This window comes from Diceros bicornis, chromosome 5, assembly GCF_020826845.1.
Source record: "Diceros bicornis minor isolate mBicDic1 chromosome 5, mDicBic1.mat.cur, whole genome shotgun sequence".
Classification (NCBI taxonomy): domain Eukaryota; kingdom Metazoa; phylum Chordata; class Mammalia; order Perissodactyla; family Rhinocerotidae; genus Diceros; species Diceros bicornis.
Genome location: NC_080744.1, coordinates 57418325 through 57441988, shown reverse-complemented (window position 1 = coordinate 57441988; position 23664 = coordinate 57418325). Strand labels below are relative to the sequence as shown.

General features: G+C 46.4%; 1 protein-coding gene across 6 annotated transcripts in view; it reads right to left on the bottom strand.

Annotated features, from left to right (window-relative positions):
* Positions 1–6288: 6288 nt before the first annotated feature.
* TLN2 (talin 2) overlaps positions 6289–23664 on the bottom strand; it is a 419612-nt gene continuing 402236 nt past the window's right edge. For all 6 annotated transcript variants that reach the window (XM_058541740.1, XM_058541736.1, XM_058541742.1 and 3 more), the window contains 5 exons: positions 14182–14307; positions 12011–12073; positions 11738–11920; positions 8728–8853; positions 6289–7175 (listed from right to left, as the gene is read on the bottom strand). In XM_058541740.1, coding sequence (XP_058397723.1) covers positions 7047–7175; positions 8728–8853; positions 11738–11920; positions 12011–12073; positions 14182–14307 — 627 coding nt within the window. In that variant the 3' untranslated portion in view covers positions 6289–7046. The remainder of the gene's footprint in view (positions 7176–8727; positions 8854–11737; positions 11921–12010; positions 12074–14181; positions 14308–23664) is intronic.

The window sequence follows — 23664 nt, the reverse complement described above, 5'->3', positions numbered from 1 at the left end:
AGAACCTGGCCCTGAGGAAGAGTGGCCGCCAGCCCGAAGGATTTGCTGCATCCTCCTCTGCTTCCTGGCCCCTCCTTCCTTTTGGATGAAGTCCTGATTCTGCAGAGCGCCACAGGCCCTGCCTGCCACCTCTGCCTCTACTTGTTCCTCCACTTTCAGGCCTCTGCGCGGTCCCCTCTCCACCCTCTCCTTCCTGCCTGCATGCCTAGGCAGCAAATGTTCTCCCTGCTCCTATCGGCTAGCCCCTGCCTATCTGCTTCCCGTTCTTGGAGGGTCTGCCCCAGCCCACCTCCTCCCCGAGAACCGCCCCCAGTCACTGCGCCCTCCAGGATGCCCTGAGCCCTCTCAGCCCTCAGCCCAACGGTAGGGCAACTTGCATTGTCCTCACTTCCCTTGCAGGAGACTGCATTCTTCAGGAAGGTCTAAGGTCTTTGAAGGGAAGGACTGTGCCTTTTATTCTCTTTCCGTCTTCCCTCATGCCCACAGAGTCCAGTCTGCCTCTCCCTTCCTGCTGCCCCCTGAATGCCCCTGCCATATCAAGGTGCTGGGAACACAGGACTGAGGGCCTGGCTCAGGGCCCCTTCTCACTCTGGGCCGCCCCAAGACTCGGACCACAGCTAGAACACGGCCAGCCTTCTGGCGAGTCCAGAAAGCATTACTTCAACATTCAGTTCTGGGCTTAATTGAATCAAACTCCTCTTTCTAAAATTAAGTCGTCGAGTCTCCCGAGACAGAGGCCCAAGCAGATGGGAAGCTCCTAATACGGGCGCAAGTGCTGGGGCCTGTTACCCCACTCCCAGGTGGCAGCCCCCTGGGGCATTTCTGTCCCCACCCCTGGGCCAGCACAGAGGGCTGGGCGGGGGCTTCTCACCTGGGGAGTTCAAGCTGCAATCTCGTCCTGTCCAGGGTGGAGAAAGTTCAAATAAACACGTGGTTGAAGTTCTCTGAACCACTGGAGTTACTCTTGAGCACTGGAGTTTTAGACTCAGGGTAGAGCTGCGGTCTGAAAGAAAAAGACCCTAAACCAGGATTTTGGAGACGACAGGTGAGGATAAAGCCAAGCCAGGCTCTCAGCCACCTGCATGTTAAAGAACATGCCCCTCGGCTGAGCTGTAGTAACCCTCAGGACGCCTACCGCCCATGTACACGTGCAGTCGCCATCCTCTCCTGCAGCCCTGCCGTCCTCCCTGTCCCCAACTGCCCCCCAGCCCCCAGCATGTCCCAGGCTCTGCCACATGCACACGCTGCTCCCTGTGTTCCAGGGTCCTTCTCCCTACCTCTGCCTAATTTCTATTTCTAACCTATCTGCCAGGCTCAGACAGGTTCTCCATAGACTGTTGGTTAAAAACATGAGCTTCGGTAACAAACTGGACTTTGAATCTGCTTTGCCACTCACTAGCTGGGTGATCTTAACATGGTGGTTGGGAGATCCCAGCACTGCTAGCTGTGTGGCCTTGGGCAAGTTACCTAACCTCTCTGTGCCTCAACCTTGTCATCTATAAAATGAGGCTAATAAGAGTGCCTATGTGTCGTGCTTTATATGGTGGTTGTGGGGATTCAATGGGGGTAATAAAGGTCAGTGCTTGTACATGGTAAGTGTACAATAAGTGTTAGCTATCTAGAGATGAGACATCTGCTCCCCTGTACATAAAGCCTGTCCTGACTCCTGGCAGCCGTCCCTCCCGCTGCGGCATCTCCCACTGGAGGGGTTCTGTGGCTCGACTCACATCCTCTTCCTTGCAAAACAGCTTGGGACCTAACTCACTCTCCCGTTGTGGACCTTTGTTAGTACATCTCCACACTTCGAGTGTGAGTTCTCCGAGGACAGATCTCTTCTGATCTGCCTGCAGAGCGATTCATCTGATAACAGTTCCAAGTGCCCTGGCTGGACACAGCCGCTCACGGTGTGCTCCTGGCTGCCCTCCTCTCCATGCCACACGCCCCAAGCCTGACGCCCTGCCGTCACTGCATTGCTCCTGTTTCCCTGAGCAATCCACCCGTCGTAAATCCAGGCCTTGGTACATGCGGTTCCCACTGCCTGGAATGCCATCCCCTCTGTCTGGAAAACTCCTGTTCATTAGGAGTTAGGCCAAACGCCCTCTGAGTTCTCAAAAGCTTTTCCCAACCCCAGGGCTCTGTCCTCTGCTCCCACGGCCCTGGCACAGGTATCTGTTCTCCCTGGGCTGTGACCTCCTTCAGCATCCCCAGTGTCCTGCACACAGTAGGTGATGGGAGCCTCGGTAAGGTCTCGGACCATGGGTCAGCTTGATTTAGATGCACAGAGGATGTGAATTCCCGCAGCTTCCAATCCCACGCCCATCACTTCCGTGCCCTGCTGAGTCTTGGTTTGCCCCTCTGCAAAATGGCCGTAACCCCTTCTCCTGGCTGCCGAGGGCTGAGGGAGCATGTGTCCAGCCCAGTGCGCCTAGGAGACTCCATCTACGTTAGCTCCCTCACTTCTTCCTGGACTGCACCTCAGGCTCCCCACCTTCGTGTCGGTGATAGTCAGTCCCATCCCCATTTTTGTGAAGTCAAAGACAGAAAGACATTACCAATTGGCTTAGAGACCCTAAATCACCATTTTAAGAGGGAAAATAATCCTCTTAGTTGTTAGACATACCAGTGACACACTCTCCGTTGCTGTGGTGACTCTGACATTGCCCTGTTGCAGATTAAAAACGCCTCACATTTTTCTGAGTCTGATTTCCCCCATACAAGGACTCTGGCCAAGCAATCGGGGCCCCCTATGGGAAGGAGGGGGGCGGCCATTCCTGGAAGTTGCATTTCTGCCTCCGTTGTCAGTGGTGAAGCTAATGGTCCTGGGTCAGGCTCCAGGTCAAGTTGGAGAGGAGCATCCGCATTCTGTATTTAGCTGGGCAACCTTCCAATTAGGTAACACGCATCCAGGAAGCCTGCTTCTTTCAGAGGAAAGTAATTGCATCTTCCTACTCAAGGTCTATTTCTTCTCTCAATTTTCTCTAGAGTCGGCAAAGCTGCATGGAATTCAGTGGTAGCCTGCGGCTTTGCCTCTGTCACACACACATACACCCCCTCCACTCTCCTCCTTTAACACACGTCTGGTAACTATGGAGCTGGTTCTGAAGGCGGAATTTCTTTCACGTGATAGAGATACGTTCTCTTCCCTCTCTCCCCCACCTTTCTCCCATTCCTATGAGACTTTCACACAGGTTCATTCCTTTCAAAGTTTATTTCTGGTGAATTAAAAAAAATAATTTATATGACCAGATCAATACAGACATTACGACATGGGGCAGAGCTTAACTTTCCTGTTTGCTTCTGGATTTTGCAGCTTGGTGAGAAAGCAGCTGAGTGAAACCCAGCCTGGAGCTTTGTGGAACCAGGAGATACCGACAGGGTGACTCACACGTGGGTGCTCATTGGAGGGCTGGGAGGTGGGCTCAGAGGAAGGCCAAACCCAAACCTCTTTTACAAAAAAAGAAATGTTTCTTGGTATGCTTGTTTTTTAAATCAGTCAATAGCAGCTCTGTCACAGGCCTGTTCCTAAGGTCCATAAACATACTAAGCAGATGCTCAGAAAGATGGAGCAGTAATCTCAGGGACTTTTAAACATGGTACTTGGGGATGCTGTGAGGGAAGACACCTTCCCCGAGAGGCCACCACTTGGAGGAGACTGTGGAGAGCTGGGACCCGAGCCGCGAGCACAGCTGTCAGGGTCTTTGGGTTTCTGAACCCTACTGCTTCTTAGCCTGAAGTGAACATTTCTCCCAATTCCTTGGGTCCCCATAAGGCTCTCAGAGGCAGCCATTCCCTAGGGCAGCAGAGGGGACGCTGCTTCCAGGAGTCTGAGAGCCAGACACGCTGATAGTCTGTGCTGGGGTCTGAAGGCCAGTATCCCCAGAGGCCCTGCCTGAGCCCAGAACCTCAGAGCTGGGGGAGGTTTGGGGGTTCACTGCCGAGCAGGAAACAGGCTTGTCGGTGGGAGGTCCCTGAGTCCCCTAAGAGTGGAGACCACAGCTTGTTCACCACCATCACCCTGCTGCCTGGTTTCCATGTGAGGCTTTGGCCTTGGGGTCGCTTCAGTGGTGGGGTTCACTCTGGAGGGTGGTGAATTTTGATATGCTAGGAGAGCCCCTCAGGGGTTTCTGTGATAAAGCACACGGCTCAGGTGGCTCATCCTTCAAGGCTGCGTGGCTCCTCTGTGGGCCGCCTGGGGGCCCACGACACCGACTGGAAGGCTGCCCCAGACTCAAGGAACCTGCCTGCACTGATTACCAGGGCCACACCTGACTGGACACCAGCAGTTTACACAAGAACTGGTTGTTTAACTGCAGGTGGCTTTAGCATCCTCGTCCACAGACTTTTGAAAGGCAGGACGAAGCAAACCCCAAACTCCCAAGTCACTAGGCTGTTCTGAAGTCCAGTTCAGGTTCCTTTTTTGACCTTCAGACAGTAGTTTCTGGGTGCAGAGGTCAGCCCAAGGCTTCAAAGAGCAGTGTCAGTCCTCTCATGGGATACCGCACCCCCCACTTGCTCCCCTTCACACAGAGATGCAGTTCTGTGCCCCAGGCCTGGGACCGTTTTTACCCTGAAACCATCCTCGTTAGATGCGCTCAAATGAAAACTCACACCCCAAAATGCAATTCATACCTGCGTTCTTTCCCTTGAAGAACCAGAAGCTCCCCTCAGTGTCATCTGGGGACACCTGTAGTAGCGCCTATCAACGCTGAAAGCACAGCCTTTCAACCATTTTACGAAGTGAGGAGAGACCAACTCAGCCACGAGGCCATTCATGTTCATGTATGCAGGGCGGATGAGGAAGGGACAGATGAAAAACCAGCACCACACCAAGGGATAACTGGGAACCAACCTCCCCAAAGCTCCTAGCAGCAGAACAGGCCAGACAGGAGGATATTTATACAGGTCCTACATAAATAAACTTGGTTCCGTGCCTGTTCTTTCAAGTTGTAAAGGACAGGCCTTTCCGTCTGGCTCGTCTGTGGAGGTTTTTCTGGTATCAAATGCAGTGGAGGTTTAAATGACCCTGAGCAGGGACAAAGAACTCACCGCCTGCACCTGCCTGGCTCCCGGGGTACCAGCACAAGGCCATTCACACACCTTGACTATGAGCCTTTCGGTCTGATTCTTAAGAGTTTCAGAAAGCACCCTGCACCCGTCCGCGGGGTATCGGGGAGAACCCCCAGTCCACGTGCCCTCAGTTTTCATCCTGAGGTCTGAGGGGATGCAGCCAAGGGCAGGGGCGGAGTGTTGTACTAGCTACACTCAAAGAGGGTGAGCCAAGCGTGTGCGCTTTTCCCTGAGAGGCCAGGGATCCGCCAGCTCCTCCTCTTCAGAGTTGGTGCCTACACCCGCCCCCTCCCCCCGCCCCACTATCTCCTCTTGCTTTTCATCTACACTATTTCCACTGGCTTTCTACTTGTCTGGAAAAAAATTCTACTATGTTTAGCACTTACAAGTCTCTTATAAATATGGGAAACCGTCAAAAGTTCAATTATATTTTAAAACCATGACATAGGCTAGAGTATGCTAAAGCAAGACCTAAGGTGACGTCTTTGGAGGACCAAAGCATCAACTTCTCCCCAAGATGGAATTTTGAAACTACCCTGTGGATGAACTATTAGACGTGATACCACATCACTGCAGAGCAGCAGAGGATAAGCCCTCAACAGTTACCAGCTTTGAAAACCATGTACCTCCATTACCATTGTTTCCCCCCATGAATTCTTTCACAGACACTTGCTACTTGGCATTAGGATCTATCCCACAAGCCATTCAGCCTTCATGTACTGTCGTGGGTAAAGGCTCAGATTTAAGGTAAATTCAAGGTCTTAAAAATGCCCTTCCAAGGAGAGGTCTCTGGGAAGAGAAAAGAGAGGGGGGGAAAAACACGAAATTCTGGAAGTGTGGCATCCAGAAGATGGACTCTGAAAATACCATACATCTTCACTTATAAGATGCAATAATAAACAAAACTATCTTGTCAAAGGTTCATATTGATTTCAGGATGTATCTAGATTTTAAGAATATTAAGATATAGGGAAAATGTCCATCTTGGGGTGGAGGACAGGTGACAGATTTTTAAATAGATGTCTTCTAATTCTGAATTCTGACCATTTTGAGAGCAGAGGAGCCAGTGTGGAACCTGGAAGATGGAGTCACCAAGGAATTGCTTTATTCCAGCTGAATCCCCACCTCGAATGATTAAGAGGGGATGTTGTATTGACTGTCATCTCGGGGACGTGGGTTCGTGTAGGTGAATTTGTATGAACTGAAACAGCCTCTGCAGAGTAAGGAGCCCACACATTTTATTACAGCCCCTACTCACCAAGCCCGGACAGTCCCCCATACCTCTGCCCTTTGGATCATGGAGGAAAAAAATAATCGTTCAATTTTCTGGGCCACAGAATACAAGACGTGTCTAGATTGTACAAGGGGCTTACACATTGAGGCAAGAAAGCGTGCAAACAGGAGCAGGAATTCTTCACCCTCTGGGTGAGCCAGTGCTCGAGACACAGAAGGATGACCCATGTTGCCCTCCTGGAGTCCACACTGGTTTATGTTTCTGGCTTTTATTAACCGTGTCCAACTCCAACTTCCATCTTCTCTTGAGAAGAAGAATGTCTTTGAATATCTATGACATCAATGATCTCCTCAAGCCATTATTTTTTTTCCTATTAAGATTTCACAAAAGGCCCAGAAGCAGGCCTAGAGAAGGACCAACAAAAGCACAAGTGTCTGAGAACGACATAATACTGACTTCTTTTTTTTGGTAACAGTCCACGAAACGTGCGCCCCTCTCTCCTGAGATATGGTGAGGCACGAGGGGAGGTGGCGGAGGAGCTGTGGGTGGGACACTGTACCGTGTGACATCACGATCATGCAGCTGGTGCCCAACAGGACAGAGACGTGAGAATGAGCACTCAGGGCTCTGGGCTGGCCCCAGGGGGAGGAAGGCAGTTTCCAGGTAAGTGCCCAGCCTCTCAGGAACACTGTCTGACCAGTTCGTGCAGAGCCGTCCCCTGGGGCTTGACATCTTGACTCTGGCCTTAGCCTTCATCCTCCCTCAGCTCAGTGGGTAGGAATTTATACTGCTGTTGGCGGATCTGTGCCAGTTTTTTCCTTGCTTCTTCCAGTTCTCGCTCTTTCTTCAGCATTTCCTCCTGGGCAGCAATGATCTAGAAGGAAAGCAACAAGCTGGATGGATCTAAAACTTGCTAGGAAATTGTCCTTCCCCTCCACTGCTTGCCTCATGAGCTCCCACAGCCTCCGCTATGATGGGATACAGCGTGTACTGGTAATATGTATTCCTGGCTCTGGAGACTGGCCTTCAGGCCAGTTTGGGATTTGAGACAAATGACCCAATTGACTCAAGAAAATAAGCTGACTTCTGGCCACAGATTTAATAGCAAACATCTACTGCATCCCTACTATGCACCAGGCTCTGGGTGTAAGCACTTTACATGGAGTGCCCCATCGCTGTTGTGGAAGCACTGTGAAGTATGCCCTATTGAATGTCGCATTTTTCCAATGAGGAACCTGAAGCTGACACATGTGGGTCCACTTCCCAGAAGTCCCTTAGCTAGTGGAGCAGGACCTGGGTCAGGCATTCTTGAAACAAAAGCTGGAATCCTTAACCACTAGAAGGGTTTCATATATTTATTTCATGCTTCTAAGGTATGATCCGAGGAGTATCAGTTAATAGCTATTGTGTGAAGCAGGTAAGTTTGTGTTCAAGAAAGCAAAATAGATTTCTTTCCTCTAGGCCTTTTCAGAGCCTCTACTAGGCTAATGATCACTGTGAGACTTGGAAGTGGGGTATAGAGTGCAGTATTTCCCAGACTTAATTGATCAGGGACCCTTCTTCATGGCACTTCTCTTGGAACTAGTATACCAAGAAAGATTCTGGTAAAAATGCATCTTGTGTATTTCCAAACACAGGGAGTGGTTCAGGAAGCACTAAAGAAGGCATGGGAATGAGTAATCTCAGTAATGGGGCCTCAGTGCTCTTGGCGCTGATAAGAAAACCAATCTTCTATAATGGATTTACATCAACACACACCCAAAGCTGCAGGCCTGATTTCCTGAAGCTTCCTCCTCACTCTCACGCACAAGAATGCAATCCTGCCTAAGTCAGAATTCCATCTACTCTTATAAAAGTTCTGGGAAGGGGTCGTCATTCATTCTGTCTGTAGGGGCAAATATCTGGAGTAGGTAGCCGCTCCAAATAAAATGCATCATTTTATTTAAATGATAATATTGCTGTCCTCCAATTTCTCTTCTTCCCCCTTTCTATAATAGAATCCCTGATTTTCAGCTAGGCACATGGCTACTCAGAAAAGAACACTATATTTCCCAGCCTCCTGTGCAGCTAGGTTGCCCATGTGACTAAGTGCTGACCAATGGTATGTGAGAAGAAGTGATGTATGTTAACTTCAGGCTCATGCCTGGCCCTCCTTTCTCTCTTCCTGCTGGCTGGAAAGCCAAGATGGTTATGAGCCATCTTGGTCCAAGTGGCCAAGGGCAACATCTCAGGGATGGTGAAGCAATAAGGCAGATGAAGTCTGGGTCTCAGACACAAAGGAACTACCACATCAGACTGCTTACACCCAGACTGTTATGTGAGGGAGAGAGAAACTTCCATCTTGTTTAAGTCACTGTTATTTTGTGTCTCTGTTATAACACAAGGCCCATCTTGGGAGTAAACACTGTCTGGATTTAATCACAAACCTGAGCAATGCCCCCTACAAACTTTGTTTTCACTACGACATCGTCATCATCAGCTTTGCCAAAAGCTGCCTTCTGGGCTGCACGAACAAGATTGTCTGAAGCTCTTTTCACAGCATTTCCTGCTGCCTGGAGAGGGAACAAAACACATATTACATCATTAGAAACAGCTATTTGGATCCAGCAAGAACAGATATGAGACTATGAATCAATTTATCATCCAATTGTAACATAGAAGTTCTCTCTAGTTAGTATCCATCTGTCTGTCCATTCATCCATCCATTAATTCTATCCATCTGTCTGTCCATTCACCCATCCATTGATTCTACCAACATTGGCACCTACCTAACCTTAGGTCATTCACAGATGAATGAGATACAGTTCTGGCTCCCAAGGAACACATACTTTTGAGGGGAATTATAATTCTGTAAATAAATGATTGTAGTAATGTGATATGTGTGTTAACAGAAGCACACTCAGGGACTGCTTCCTTGGTCTAGAAAACCACCTCCCTCTCCCCAGCCAATTCAGACATACTAGAAGACTTGGCTCAGACATCACCCATACCCTCCCCCAATGCTCCTGGAGTGCTGTGTGCTGGCTTCTTTATAGCCCTCACCACACTTGGGGCTGCCTCTCTCCCTCCTGGACAGTGAGTAACTTGAGGGTAGGGCTGTGACCCGAATCTTTGCATGCCTAGCACCCGGCACAGTGGCCACCTGGGTTGGCACTCACTGAATGCTCTTTGGGGGACTGAAAGGCTATGAAAGCACAGCATATCCCTGCCTGGGAGGGCAGGAGCCCCACAGTAACTAGGGCCTTTATAGACGTACTTTTAGAGTCACAGCTGGGCTTTATACTCAGTGCTCAAGGATGGGACGATCACTAGAGGAAGGAAAAGAAAAGTTTTTCAATGTGAAGACTAGATCTTCCGTAAGGGCTACAGCCTATACTGGCTTACTCTTAATGCTCACGAAGCATGGCCCCGGAGACTTGTCCTCTGCCCCCTGTGATTTGGGATTTTCTTCTAATGGTGATCAAGGATTCATTAACCCTCCATTATTCCTTGCCCAGGCCCCTCAGAGTCAAGGACTGGTGCTTGTGGGTTAGTCATCAGAAAGTTGAGTTTTTCTCATTCAAAGTTAACTGGCTCATCTGGTTGGTGATCTAAAGTGACCAATGGGGACTATCAGGGGTTGCATAAGAAGGGAAGGGGAAGCCAATTAATATTTGACAAGTAGTCATCATGTGCTTATTCTCCAAATAGCTTTATGAGGTCAGAAATCATTAGTCCACTTTCCTGATGCAGAAACTGAGGTTGAGTCATTTATCTAAGATCCTGCAGCTAGTAAGTGATAGAGCTGGGATTTGAACATAGATCTGCCTAGCCCCAGAGAAACTCTGGGTCACTGGAAGGGACTCAGATGTGATACTGCAGTGTCCAGTTCCAGCACTAATGGTGATAACAGGAGTGGTGCTGTGCTGTAGCTGTGTAAATCCTTAGGGCTTACAGAAGCACATTCACATTTCGTGACTCTCATAAGAGCCAATGCAGGTATCTCCATCCACATTTTCCAGAGGAGGCAAACTAGGGCCTGAAAAGTTTTGAGTGACTTGTATAAGATCATGCACTTAGTACATGGCAGAGGCAGGACTTGAACCCAGGTCTCTCTCAACTCAGGATGTTTTCCTCAAAAGTGTTCTCCTAAAACCATGAACCACACGTTCACAAACATGCAGCTCCCCATTGTCCCCCTGGGTTTATCCCAGGAGTCAAATGAGGGTGAGGGAGGTGGGTGAGAAAGAGGCTCATGAGGACCAAACAGAAATGCAGTTTTGGACTTGCAAAACAAAACGAGAGTTCTGAGTTTTGGTTCAATCGTTCAAATATTTCTGCCATTTATGATTTTATTCATGACTTATATAAACATTTTTTTAGCAACATAATCTGCCTTATAAAATTTATAATAATGAAAATCTAGAAAATTGTAAATGAAATGTTCAAAGTATAGGGAATTCTTGCATAATCAGTTGATGTAATATCATGCAATCATTAAAAATGAGACTCATGAAGAATGGACCAGTTAGATTTGCACAGAGAAACTATGAAGGCTTTTCTTCAAAGAAAAAGATAATCATGATAAAATGTTAAGTGAAAAAAAGCAGAATGTCTCTTGCTATGATTACAACTACACAAAATTATTTTGTATACAGATAAAAACAGGAAGAGAAAAACACGGTAACGCTTAACATGTGAAGATGTTGAGGCTGTGTGATTTTTTTCATTCAGACATTTCCTTCATTGTGTTTAAGATATTTCTATAATTAGAACAATCATGAAAACATATATGTATTGGGAAGGACTCGATGGTCACCTTCATGAGCATGTTCTTTGGGATCTGGGAAACCTTAGCAACAGCCTCATATAAATTCCTCAGTCCTTTCATCCAGTCTGTAGCAAACAGTTAATAAGGGCCTCCATTGAAACAGGCACCATCTTAGGTCTGAGAGATGCAGAGATAAAGACGCGTGCCTGTACCTAAGAAGCTTGTAGCCTTGTCAAAGACAGATATAAAGCTAATGTGGTGGTACCAGGTAACAGGAACCGTTAAGAGTGATCTGGCTAGGGGCTCTGGCAGGACAGAGGACAGACTAACTGCCTGAGGCCCAGGAGTCAGGGAGGACTTCCCAGAGGAGGTGATTTTGGAGATGAGTCATAAAGGATGAGCAGGAGTTCATCAGGTTGGGCTGGTGGGGAGGAGGGCCAGGACACTCTGGGTGAGTGAGGGCCCCAAGGCATGAGACCAGAAGGCACACGTAGAGATTGTCAGTTTGGTGGGGCAGCAGGTGGCAGAAGGATGCATGGCCACACGTGGCAGAAGATGAGAAAAGTGTGACAGAGTTGGCTGATGGAAGGCCTGGTGGGTCATGCCAAGGAAGTGAGACTGTCCCCTTTGGCGACACTTACCCGCTCCAACAGGAGTATTTTCCCACCAGCATCAGTGACCATTACCTGTAGCCGCCTCATGGCCTCCGAATCCTGATCGGCCTTCACCTTGCAGGCCACAAGCAGCTGAGCCGTGGAAGCTGCGACCTGCTTGGCAGATGAGATGAGCTTCTCCTCACTGGCATGTCCCTGAACAGAGGCATTGGCCGCCTCACAGAGACTGCTGGTCGCAGCTGCCACCATCCGGGCCTGGGGACAGTCAATAAAGAAGTGACCCAAAGCCCAAACCTCCCTCAGGGGATCCAAAAGGCAAATAGGGAGGAAGAGAAGGCGACTCACAGCAGAAATCAGCCCCTGTGACCACTGTCCGTCGTCCGCAGCATTGGCGGGGATGGAGCCCACCTAGAGTGGAGTTTAGAAATCTGCAATGAGAGCTGGAAGGCTCAGGGGGGCCTGCAGCCCCTCAGACCCTACCTTGCCCTGGAACTAGAGAGAGAAACATCTCATCAGACACGCAGCACCCCCCGGGGACTCCCTCCAACAGCACTGGTGTGAGAATGGAGCACCCCCTCTTATGTGGGACCCTGGCCACTCCAAGACTGCACCAGCACATCCTGGCTGGTCCACCTGGGCCACAAGAAGTCAATCTGAAATGCTCAGAATGGCCTCCATTTAATTGCTAGGTATTGTGTTTCTGGGAAAACGGCTCAGGAATGATGGATCCGGGCTTATTTCCTCTGCCGATCTTTCTCCATTTCAAATGTGGGAGCCACTGAGGTGTCTTCTTTCAAAGGCCAAGGGAAACTTAAATCTCTCCTGATTATTGACCCTAAAGCCACGCTGCGATTTTCTGGGAGATGATGCAAAAAAGGCTGGTGCATTTCCTTCAGCATAATTGAGTGCAGATCCGTGTCTTACAGAAATACACATCATTTTGAGTGGGGTGGGGAGAGAAGTAAGAGCATCTCTGTCTCTAGTTAGAAATTATGGCCACAAGTGAGACGTTTTCTGTCCAGATGTAGAGGGAGTAGCTATGGGAGGAAGTGCCTTTACACTTGCAGGAGGCGCCTGGAGAGGTAGGAGATGAGTATCTCAGTTTGAATACGAAATTGAGGATCCGTCCCAATTCCGGGCACCACCTCAGGGCTTGGTGAACGTCAGGTGAAATGCCGAGGTCTTGCATATAAGCCCATAGTTCACCCAAATCCAGCTGAACCTCCTTTACCAACTTTTTAAAGCTTGAACATACAAGTTCCTTGAAGGACGGAGGCTCCGCCATGTTCAAGTCAGATTCTCTAGTATCCAGCAACGTGTCTGGCACACAGTCAGCCCTATCAGTACTGAAATTTTTAGGTAGGATGTTCTTCTCAGTGATCCCTTTTTGGTCTTTACGTATTGATCGGTCAACAAGTGCTTGATAAGTAAGGTCAGCCTCTGCTCCATCTATAGGGCGTAAGTGAGGCATACAGGGACAGACTGTGCACCAGTTAGGGAGACGTGCATACATTAATATTAAATAAGACACCACATGATGGCTTAGAGCGAGGAGCCAAAGCATGTGGGTTGGATTAAGACATGGCTAAGCTCACAAGAGACATCCTGGAGGAAGATGGACGCCCACTGGTCGGGTATAACTTCCTGCCTGTATTCCAAGTTCTTAGGTCAAGACACAATCATATCTGTCTATATGTACAGTGACAGCAAAGTCCTTTTAATATCAAACAGAAGTGATTGACAATTCCGGTGACCAAATTTCCTGAACCCACAACTTGAGAGGATTTCTGCAGTGCCTCTGCATTTGAAAGGCTCTTTGCAAGACACAATTTGGATGCGGCGGTTCTAGGTTGTATGGGAATAACAGGACACAGGGAGTATTTTAAACTGGAAGACCCTCCTATACCCAGGATTAGTCTAATGTACTATTAATCCTTTGGATCACTGAAAAAGAACTATGTTTTCACGCTAATGCAGATGGAATAGGTGACTGGAGATGAAGCAGATCTAAGAAATCTCAGACTTAAAACCAGACTGGCCTTTTAACCAACAGGCTCGGGAAAATGCTAACTGCAGAGCTGGACAGCATTCAGCTCGACAATCCTAAAAAATGAATGGAGCAATTGGACTTGGAAAATGGTATTACAAAGTCCCTGACTACGGTGCTTATATAGCCATCCACCAGGAAAATATGACAGTTTATGTCTTTAAATAGCCTAATGTACAGTGGGAATATAAACGTCTTGTTCAGGCCCGGAGCGCTGCCTGCAGTGGAATGCTTTCCTTAACGAGAAGCAGATGAGAGGCCTGGAAGCCAAACCCTTCATTGTGTTTGTCAGGTTTAAGCAAACAGAGTTCTCAGTCAGATGGGGCAAAGATGGGTAATTCAGTGAGGGAAGGCACAGGCACAGCACGGGTTTCCCTGGTCAGGCCACAAGCGTTCCCACCTTTTCCTCGGCCCTCAGAGGCTCCCGCTGCGTGAACGTTCCACCACTTGCCCAGCGGGGTTTACCCACCTTTCCTTGGGCTACCAGCTCCCTCTGGGCTGCTGAGGCCGATTTGACCAGGGCACTTGTGGCAGCAGCAATGGACTTAGCAGCTTCCAAGATCTGTTCTTCAAAATCGAGGGTCTCATCTGCTTGCTATAACCAAAAGAAAACAGCATCACATGCAGTTCATACCCACAGAGGGCACTTTCTGCCAAACTACTTACTGCTTGGGAACCTGGCTCTTCATCTGCCTACTGCTTTTTGTGGACAGACCACACCCAGGGCAGAAAGGCCTGAGCTGGCAGGATGCCTCTCCATCTGCTGCCTCCCCCTGCCCCCACTCCAAAAGGGACAGGCTGCCGGCACTGACATCCTACACAAATTTTAAATCAGCAAATTCCAAGACAGACTTTTTCCAGACCAGAATCTTTAAAGAGACAAATTCATCGTGAATAAAATATACTCAGATGGTCCCATCAGCATCACAACCAAAATCAAAGTAATCAATAATCCAAAGAGTGGCATACTCTCCCAGAGTTTAAGGCTCAAAAATGGGTTGAAAAAGGAAAGATGGCTATTAGTTGTGAAAAGCCTTATTTTTCTTGGGTAAAAAAAGTAAAAGAGCATTCATATTTCTGTGGCTGAGCACAGAGAGAGTTCCATATCAACCACAGATCACCAGTGGTGGGGAAGAAATTGAGGCTACATGACATCAAGGTGGAGGTTGCTTAGTCCCCTGGAAACCCGAAGCACGGCTCCAGCTGGGGAGGAACACTGGCCACCACTGCATCGGTGTTGTCAGGCCCTTAGGGCTCTGCTCTAAATTCACCACCACCACACCCCACACTGCCAAAACAACCTGGAAAGTTGACGAGAAGCTTTCAGGAAGTGGGGTAAGTGTGAAGACCCTAATCCTGGGTGGGGCAGGATGGAACATCACAATTTTTGGTGGTCAGACTAGACGACCTCCAAGGTCCCCTCCAGCACTAATGTTCTGTGAATCGAAGTCAATGTGGTTAAGTTCCCCTTCAGTCGCAGAATGTTGAAGATGTGGCTAGTACCTTTTAGACATTAAAAGATTGTGCTGAAGTATAGCAATACTTTTCTTTGTGTGTGTGGTACAATATACATAACATAAAATTTACCCTTTTAACCAATTTTAAGTGTATAATTCAGTGGCATCAAGTACATTTGCAATGTTGTGCAACAGCAATACATTTTTAAGAGTGTCTACTATGTGCCAAGCATTTTGTTAGGCACTTCCATGTACATTAACTTAATCCTCACCAAAAAGAGGAAAATCTTATACTGTAGTTATATTTATCCTTATATTTACAGTGAGAAAATTGAGGCTCAGGGAGGTAGAGTATTGGGCCCACGGTCATGTGGCAGCATGAGAATCGACACCAGATCTAAACCTAAATCTGACTCCATAACGATATGTTTTTACCAGCCTAGGCCACTTAGGGCATCGCTGAGGAACAACTTTGTGTCAGAGGGTCAAAGTCAGCTTGCTAATGGCTCCAAATGAAACATCAGACAGGAGGGATACATGGATACAATTCTTTTCCAGTTCCCTATTCTTTATGGCCACATCTTGAACCAAGAGAGATGCTAATCTCATTTTCATTTTTACAACCCATATTATCAAGATATCATTTCAAGGCACATCTAGTGGATCTGAAGAACAATGGCATCATTTTAGAAGTTCTGAGACAGAAGCTGTATATTCTTTCTTATTTCTGACAAAGTCTTGCTCTAGGAGCATTCAGGACAGAAATGGATTCAGTTCTAGTGGATTCAGTTTGGATTCCTTTGTTATTGGGTAAGGGAGCCTATCGTAGTGATGGAGTATAAAATTTGTTTACTGAAATGCAAAACTGACTCATTATGAGACACTCTGGCATAAAAGGAACTATTATACATAGGCCCCAAAGAAACTGCATTAGGCTCTGATATCTATATAGATCTATATATTCAATGACCTTGAATTAAGAGCTTTTCTGGAAATTCATTCTGTAAAAGAAAGTCAAGCATATAACAGATTAAGGCGCTGGGGAAATCACAGAACTGTTGAGTCCAAAGGGAGCCCCTCCTCATTTTGCTCATGAGGAAACGGAAACCCATGGTGGCTTCTCCAAGTCTCCCAGACTCCTCTCAGGCAGCCTCAGCTATGGGTTCTAAGACTGAGTCCACTTCACAGTGTGGAGTACTCCATCAGCAGATTTATGATTCTCCAAATTTTAGGATTCGCAAAAATGGAATTTCCTTAAAATTAAGCGCTAACGCCAAGCATCGATAGATCTGATAGAATCATCTTATTACAAGTGATCTGAAAGCCCTCTCCCACGTCTTCCGTTGCCCCAGAGTTGTTTTGTAAAATACATGCTTGAAATAGATATTCAACTTGGAAATATTTTTGACACCCACAGATTTTTCTTGCAATGGTAACTGTTGTAATGCCCTCTGATGAATTTTTATTTTTCTTTCCATAACATCTCTATGCTTTAAAATGGACACTGCAGAAAGCCTTATCTCTGGGAGACGTGGAGAGCTGCCCAAGAAGGCTTGATAAAGCTGAATGGCATGACAACAGGGATGAAGGGCAAATGTTTAGATGCTGCAGTCTGGGCAGAGTTCCACGAGGAGACCTGCCTTCTATCGGCTGGATCAGTATCTTTCTGTAGGCCAGGTCATTAAGACCAAACGCCCATTCTATCTCTCCTGCTGAAAACAGACATCAACACTCGATATTTCCTTATACCACACCACTTGTAGCCTAAGAGAAAATGGCATCTCCCCAAGCCAAGGAGACTTGGTGAAAAGCCAAAGTACCCCAGTCAGTGTCCCCATTAGCTTTAGCTCCCCCAGGATGGAATCTGGGAGAAGGATGCTGAGAGCTACAGAAGGGGGGAGGACACATGCTTAAGCACACGGGAAAAAAAGGAGAGAAATGGAATTGGCTTGGTCTTCAAAGGACATTCCTATATAAGAAGATCACCATTAAAATGCAGGATTTGTTAACAGAACAAAACCCACTGTAGCTGGGAGATTGAGGAGAATAAGAACAATAATGTGGAGCTGCTGCAGGGGGACCCCGTGAGGAATCTGGAGGCACAGGACACCATGAACTTAAGGAAATGCTTTCATTAAATGGGCTAATTAACTGACGGCCCTTGTTCAGAATCACCTGAGGATCTAGTTAAAGATGCAGATTCTGTTTCAGCAGGTCTGGGGCGGGGCCAGGAGTCTTCATTTCTAATGGAGGTGGTACAGGCTACTCCATGGGAATTGCTGGCTTGGGCTAAGGACAGCAGACACCAGTTAACTGAATCCCACCAGCCTGTGATCTCCTCCAGGGCACAGACTGTGTTTTATCCAACTTAGGTCTCCTGAGCACAAAATCAAGCAGAGAAGCCCACGTGATAAACGTTATTTGAATGAATGTATCCATTAAAAATTAGTCTCCCAAGTTCTAGAGTTCAGCCAGAGGACAGTTTACATAGTTAGAGATGGAAAAATGCATAGAGTAAGCGTCCACTTTAATAACTGTCCATTCCTGACTCCTGGGGGACGAAGGCACACACATCTATGCATTGGCTCCTGCCCCGTTCACGCCTGTGGGTTGTTAACTGTACACTCTGCCTGCATCCCTCCACTGGCATTCATAGTTTGTGACATTTAGTCACGCATATACAAATGTAAACAGCAGCATTTTCAGCATTTTACAAAGAGACTCGCTTAACAAAACAGTGCCGGGAAAAAGAGTAACGTGTGCAAACTAAGAATCTACTCTGCTTAATGAAAGTGTCAACCACAGCCTCTGAGCACTGAATCTATCTTCTCATCCTTTGTACGATGTTCTTTTCCCCGTTCCCCTCTACTGGAAAAGGCTATTGGCCAGGTCACCACTAGCTCTTAGCAATTGCCTTTCCCGGACCATCAAGTAGACTCTAGCCAAGGAGGTATTTATCCTCACCTTGGGTTTTTGGCAGCTTCAAGAAAGGTCTAAGCATTCTTTTGCTGATATTTTTCCTGTTTGGTGATCTTCTGCAGAGCTCCCCTTTTAAAAAGTTGGAGGTCTGGTGAGATCTGTCTTGAGGAAGACCACACTTGGTGTTGGCTCCCTTGCTGCCCCCGCTTGGGAGAACATTTGAAACTCCTGTTTTGCTCCACTATGTCTCACGTTTCAGGAGCTTGAGATTCCACTGGGGTAGGAGAGGGGAAAGGAGGGTGAAACGCATGGGGGAAAAGGGAAGGCCTTTTCTCATTTTTATTGTCTTTTGGCCTTTCAGGGATTCTGAGAACATCTTTGCAGCAATTCTATCTGATGAGGTTGCTATAAGTGAACTATAAATATACATAGAGCATAACTGACTCATAGTAAATGCTCCCTATTAGCAATTAATTTCATTATTATTTCTATTACTACATAAATTTTTTGTGGTTCAAAATATTGTTCTTTAGATTTTGGGCTAAGCTAGTCTGTTTTTCTCTCTGAACCCTGTTTTCCACCCATATTTCTTTTTCTTTCTTTTTTTGTGAGGAAGATCAGCCCTGAGCTAACATCCATGCTAATCCTCCTCTTTTTGCTGAGGAAGACCAGCTCTGAGCTAACATCCACTGCCAATCCTCCTCCTTTATTTCCCCAAAGCCCCAGTAGATAGTTGTATGTCATAGCTGCACATCCTTCTAGTTGCTGTATGTGGGACGCGGCCTCAGCATGGCCAGAGAAGCGGTGCGTCGGTGCGCGCCCAGGATCCGAACCCGGGCTGCCAGTAGCAGAGCGCGCACACCCAACCGCTAAGCCACAGGGCCGGCCTCATCCACCCATATTTCTAATAAAGGTTCTAGCTGCCACTTCTGATTACAACCTAAAATAATTATATAAAAGACACAAATTAAAGAGAAACCAAGTGTACAGATGGCACTGCTTCCAGCTTCTCCCTTGACACCCAAGCAGGACATGGACAATCCGGGCTTTAGTCACTGCTCTGCACTTTCTGACCGCATGACTTTGGGGGATTCGCTGCTCTTCTTTAGGTATCAGTTAATCAGTTTTCTGTTTGTAACTTGAGGAGCAAACTCAACTCTCCTGGTCCGTTAGCTTCGACATGTTATAGTCCCAAATTAAACCTTTCTTGGAAGGTGCTGACTAATGTAAGTAGGCACTACACTTTCTCTTCCTTCCTCTCTTTTGGCCTCCTACATGGAAGACCCCTGCCTCCTTCCGGCAGCATGTTTACCAGCCTCCTCGCTCACAGGTCCCTGGGCACGTGTTGGGCAGAGGAAGACAGTTTCCACCCACGGTCCTTTCTCTTTGTGAATTACACCCCTGCAGCCCCTTCTACAATGAACTCGAAGGTGAAGGAGCTGAAGGCACCACAGGAGATGGCCAGAAGGTCACTGCTCTGATTTCTGCCTCCTTCCCTGAAACCCTCCCTTGAGGGACTGCCTTGCTGAGAGCTGATAAACACAATGGTCACTTTTCTCATAACTGGTTACAAAAACCAGATTACAACTCATGGTGTCATCTTTCCAGCTAGGATTGGGCTTTGTTCAGCGTTACTGCAAGTCTTACAGAATGCTTGCTATTAAAAACAAGGTCATATCACATCAGAAACTTTAAAAAAAATTATATCCAAAGAATTTTGTTTAAGTGTGGACATTTTGCATATAATTTAAATGTCCTTGAGGGAAAAAAGCAGGCCAACACCAAGAACTCCCATAACACGAGTGAGGCACTTTCCTGCCAGTTGGAAGCCTGAGTGGAACAGGCAGCCACATTTCTCCTTTTTTTGTAGCGAGTTTGGCTGCAACCAGTTTGCTTCTGGTATTGAATTGAGAGGTGCTTGGCGGAGACCTCAGCCTGTACTCAAAGACCCAAATTGTGTAAGAGCCAGATCAGCTTCTGTTTTGGAGGACCCATGGCTGGGTTGTCTCTAGGACCACCGCCTTTACTAGTTCTAGTAAAAGGAAAACCTCTTAGAACAGCTGGAATTGCCAAGAGCCCAGACCTGGACAGCTGGCTTGGTGCCCCCCAGGTTGGCCTGGTCTCAGGGAAACAGCAGACAGACGAGATGGGTGACAGAGAGAAAGCACTGCCAAACGGGTATGCCTGCAACCTGGGGAGGGACCACCCTCTGCGTCCAGATGTGGAATAAATGCATGTCCATGCAGCGTCCATTGGAAAGGGTCTGAGCTTTGCATGATGAGTATCTTGGGAGGGTTTTCCCAGCAGTGGTTAACCACTGCTTTATTACTTTATTTTTTTTCAATGAAAAATAATACCACTGAAATGATTTTTTAATTGCAATTTCTATTTGACAGAAAAATTCTGAAGATTTTGTCCTGCTCTCAAAAAATAATGCACTTGAAAGTCTATCTAGGAAGCATCGATAAGAAAAGGTAACAGAATTTTCAAAGATTTAATCAGATAAATTTGCTACATCATAAGCTCCTTTGATAGGAATCCTCTACGTGTCTGAGGAGGGCCTGCTGAGACCTACTGTTCTCGGCTGATGGGGAGGCACCTAGAAACACGTGCTGGCTGAGTTCCCCACACCTCGCTTTTCACACCCCTTAATCACCTGGCCTGGACCCAACTAGTGGCAGATGAGCTCAAAGCCCACAGTTCAGCCAGATAGAAAATGCTGTATCTGCTCCTCCTCTTCCTCTCTGAACATCTGGCTGCTTTTTCCCATTCACCCAACTAATCAGTATAGCATGCTTGTCAACAGCAAAATTACCAAAAGAAACAAGAAAATCATATCAATTTTAATGAATGGGCTTTACCTTAAGGTCCTTTTAAATTGTGTTTGTCTTTATTCTTAATAACTTGCTGTCTCTTTTCCATGAAAATCTGTTGTTTTCATTAAACAACTTAAACTGGACTCAAAACCCAAAGCAACGTTCTCTAGCTGCGTGAAGGTGGCAATGATTTTGGCAGCATCTTTAAAACCATCTGAAAGAGCTCCTGCTGACACACACTACTGGTCACTTCTCAGTGGAAAAGGATCCCAGGGACAGGTTCCACTTTACAACTCTGGAAGCCAGTCCTCCAACACTGCATTTCCCTCCCGTGTCATACTTCTCTGGTGCTGCTGTGACCTGTCACTGTGCAGTCACTGCAAGCAACTTGAAGACGGCTCCTGGATATAACAAGGTAAAGCTTTCCTGGCCACCTGTTCAGACCACCGGGTCACCACGCCTGTGGGGTATTGCTTACCTATACATGCTCAGGAGTGCTCTTTAAAAGAACACTTCTCTTCTGCTCCAAAAAACTGAGCTGTTAGCACAACAGTTCTCTTTCCAGAAAGCAGTGCTCATAGTCTTTAGTTGAGAGAGAAGAGATCAGAATGAACTTAGACACATTTCATAAGCTCTTCTGTGAGGAAGAGACCAAAGCCAACTAAAGAAGGCTGCTTTATGCCAGGAAAAATATTTCATAATCCCCAACTTCCTGTTGTACCCAATTAGGCTATGGAATTACTTTCTGATTGTTGGCTTATTCTAAATATTATCAACCTCTACTGACAAGTTAACCTATAACAGGAAATTCAACAGACAGACTGTAGTCTACATTATCTTTATTAGATATATTCAGCCCTGACCAAGGTTTGTATAAAGCTCAATGACTCACCATCCATACAGCTGGTATGGCCAATTTGGTTTATACATTTTATTATTATGGGGGGAAAGGAAAGTTACAGATAGTTAAGCTGTGCTTGAATTTTTGCTGAAACCTTGATTATGAAAATTAATAATTTCTAAATTAAAGAATGATGAGGATAAAAATGAACTAAAATGAAATATAAATCTTGATGTGTTTGGAGATTATAATCCTGACCTTTATCCCATGTCATAAACATGGGTTGGAACTTCCTTTTTTTTTCCGCCGAGCATATCCCTTAAAGATTCGTCACTGCACAAAACTAAGCTGTACATAATATCTCAAGCTCTCATGAAACATCAATAATGATGATTTGCTTCTAAAATAAAATAACCTAGCAATACTGATATAGGGCTTAAGCGCTACAAGAAGAAATGGAATATAATATAATGAAATGTAATGAGCACTCCATCTTCTAAATCTACTTGTGATGTTCTTTCCTGTTGCCTTATAAACTACATTAGGAACCCCCGGAGACAGGGCAAGACACTGTAGGAATATGTTTGATATATAGTTGGATTAAATAACAACCTAATATATCAAACATATCACACAGAGGCCTGCAGAAAAGGCATCCAGGTCTGACTGAGCTCAAGAATAGGCACAGTACTGCAGGCTACAGCGGCAGGGTGCGCTCACCCCCGCAGCAACTCCTCTACCTGTCTGCCGAGCACAGTCTGCAAGTGTGGAAACGGCGCCATCAGAGATATTGCAGGCCCATGCACCAGAGCTCACTGACAGTTTCCTTCTGCCTTTATACCACCTTCCCAAGCAAACGGTGGATTCAACAGTGCCATTTTCTTTGTTATTCATGTCTGGGAGAGTCCAGGCAAAAAGAGGTGCTTAAATTTTAAGGGCCTACAGTGGGAATATATCAGGAATCATCTTCATAAACCACGGACCGTTCTACTTCTAAAACAGCAACCTGAGAATGTGCGAAACAAAACAATTTAAACAAAAACATTGCCCATCCCCAAAACTATTCCTCAAAGCAATGCGAATGCTCCCCTGCTATGGAGGGAAAGCATATTCACTCTATACTGAGGGCCTGTGTGTTATGTGTAGTTATAGGGGCAGAGATGTAATAGCAACTGCTTATTCACAGTACCCTGAGAAATTTTGTTTTATTAATTAATTAATTAAGTTATGGAAGAGGGTGGAGAGAACCAAGTAACCTCGAAAGACTGGCTGATTTTTGTGTCAGATTGGGAATTTTTTTTTTTGCTGCAGAAATAAACTCCTTTATAAAGATAAGAAAGATATTTTATTTCATGCGGATAGTACCACAAATGGCACTCCTAGACAGGCACAAAAATTGTGGTTTGGGTTGATGGTTTCTTCAAAACAGTTTTATAGATAATATAATCCATGTGGTAGGAGCCTCTGGTCATTGGGTAGAGTAAGACTTCAGATCATTCTAAAGATCATACTTCAGTCTAGAAGTACCAAGCACTCTTCCTAATATGAAGATGGGAGCAACCTAAAGTAAGTACCCCCAAGGAAGGGACTCAAATCAACTGTTATGTCAACTTTGATCTTAACCAAAGGATTCTTTGGCTTTCTACAGAAACTCACACTGTAAGTACAAAGGCTAGAGGATCCTAGGGCAGTGTAGGGCGTGCCCACTGGCCCACTTCAGTGGTCATCACTAATTTTTTAAGTGCTAATTTTAAAACATTATTTTATAAAATTTTAAAACACAGACTCTCCCACCACCCCAATTCCATCATCATTCTTGGACATTCCCCACCTGTCTCCTTCATATGCAAGTATTTTTAAAGAGTTGTAAATACAATGAGTACATAATTCTGCATCTTTTTTCTTTTTTTACTTTACAG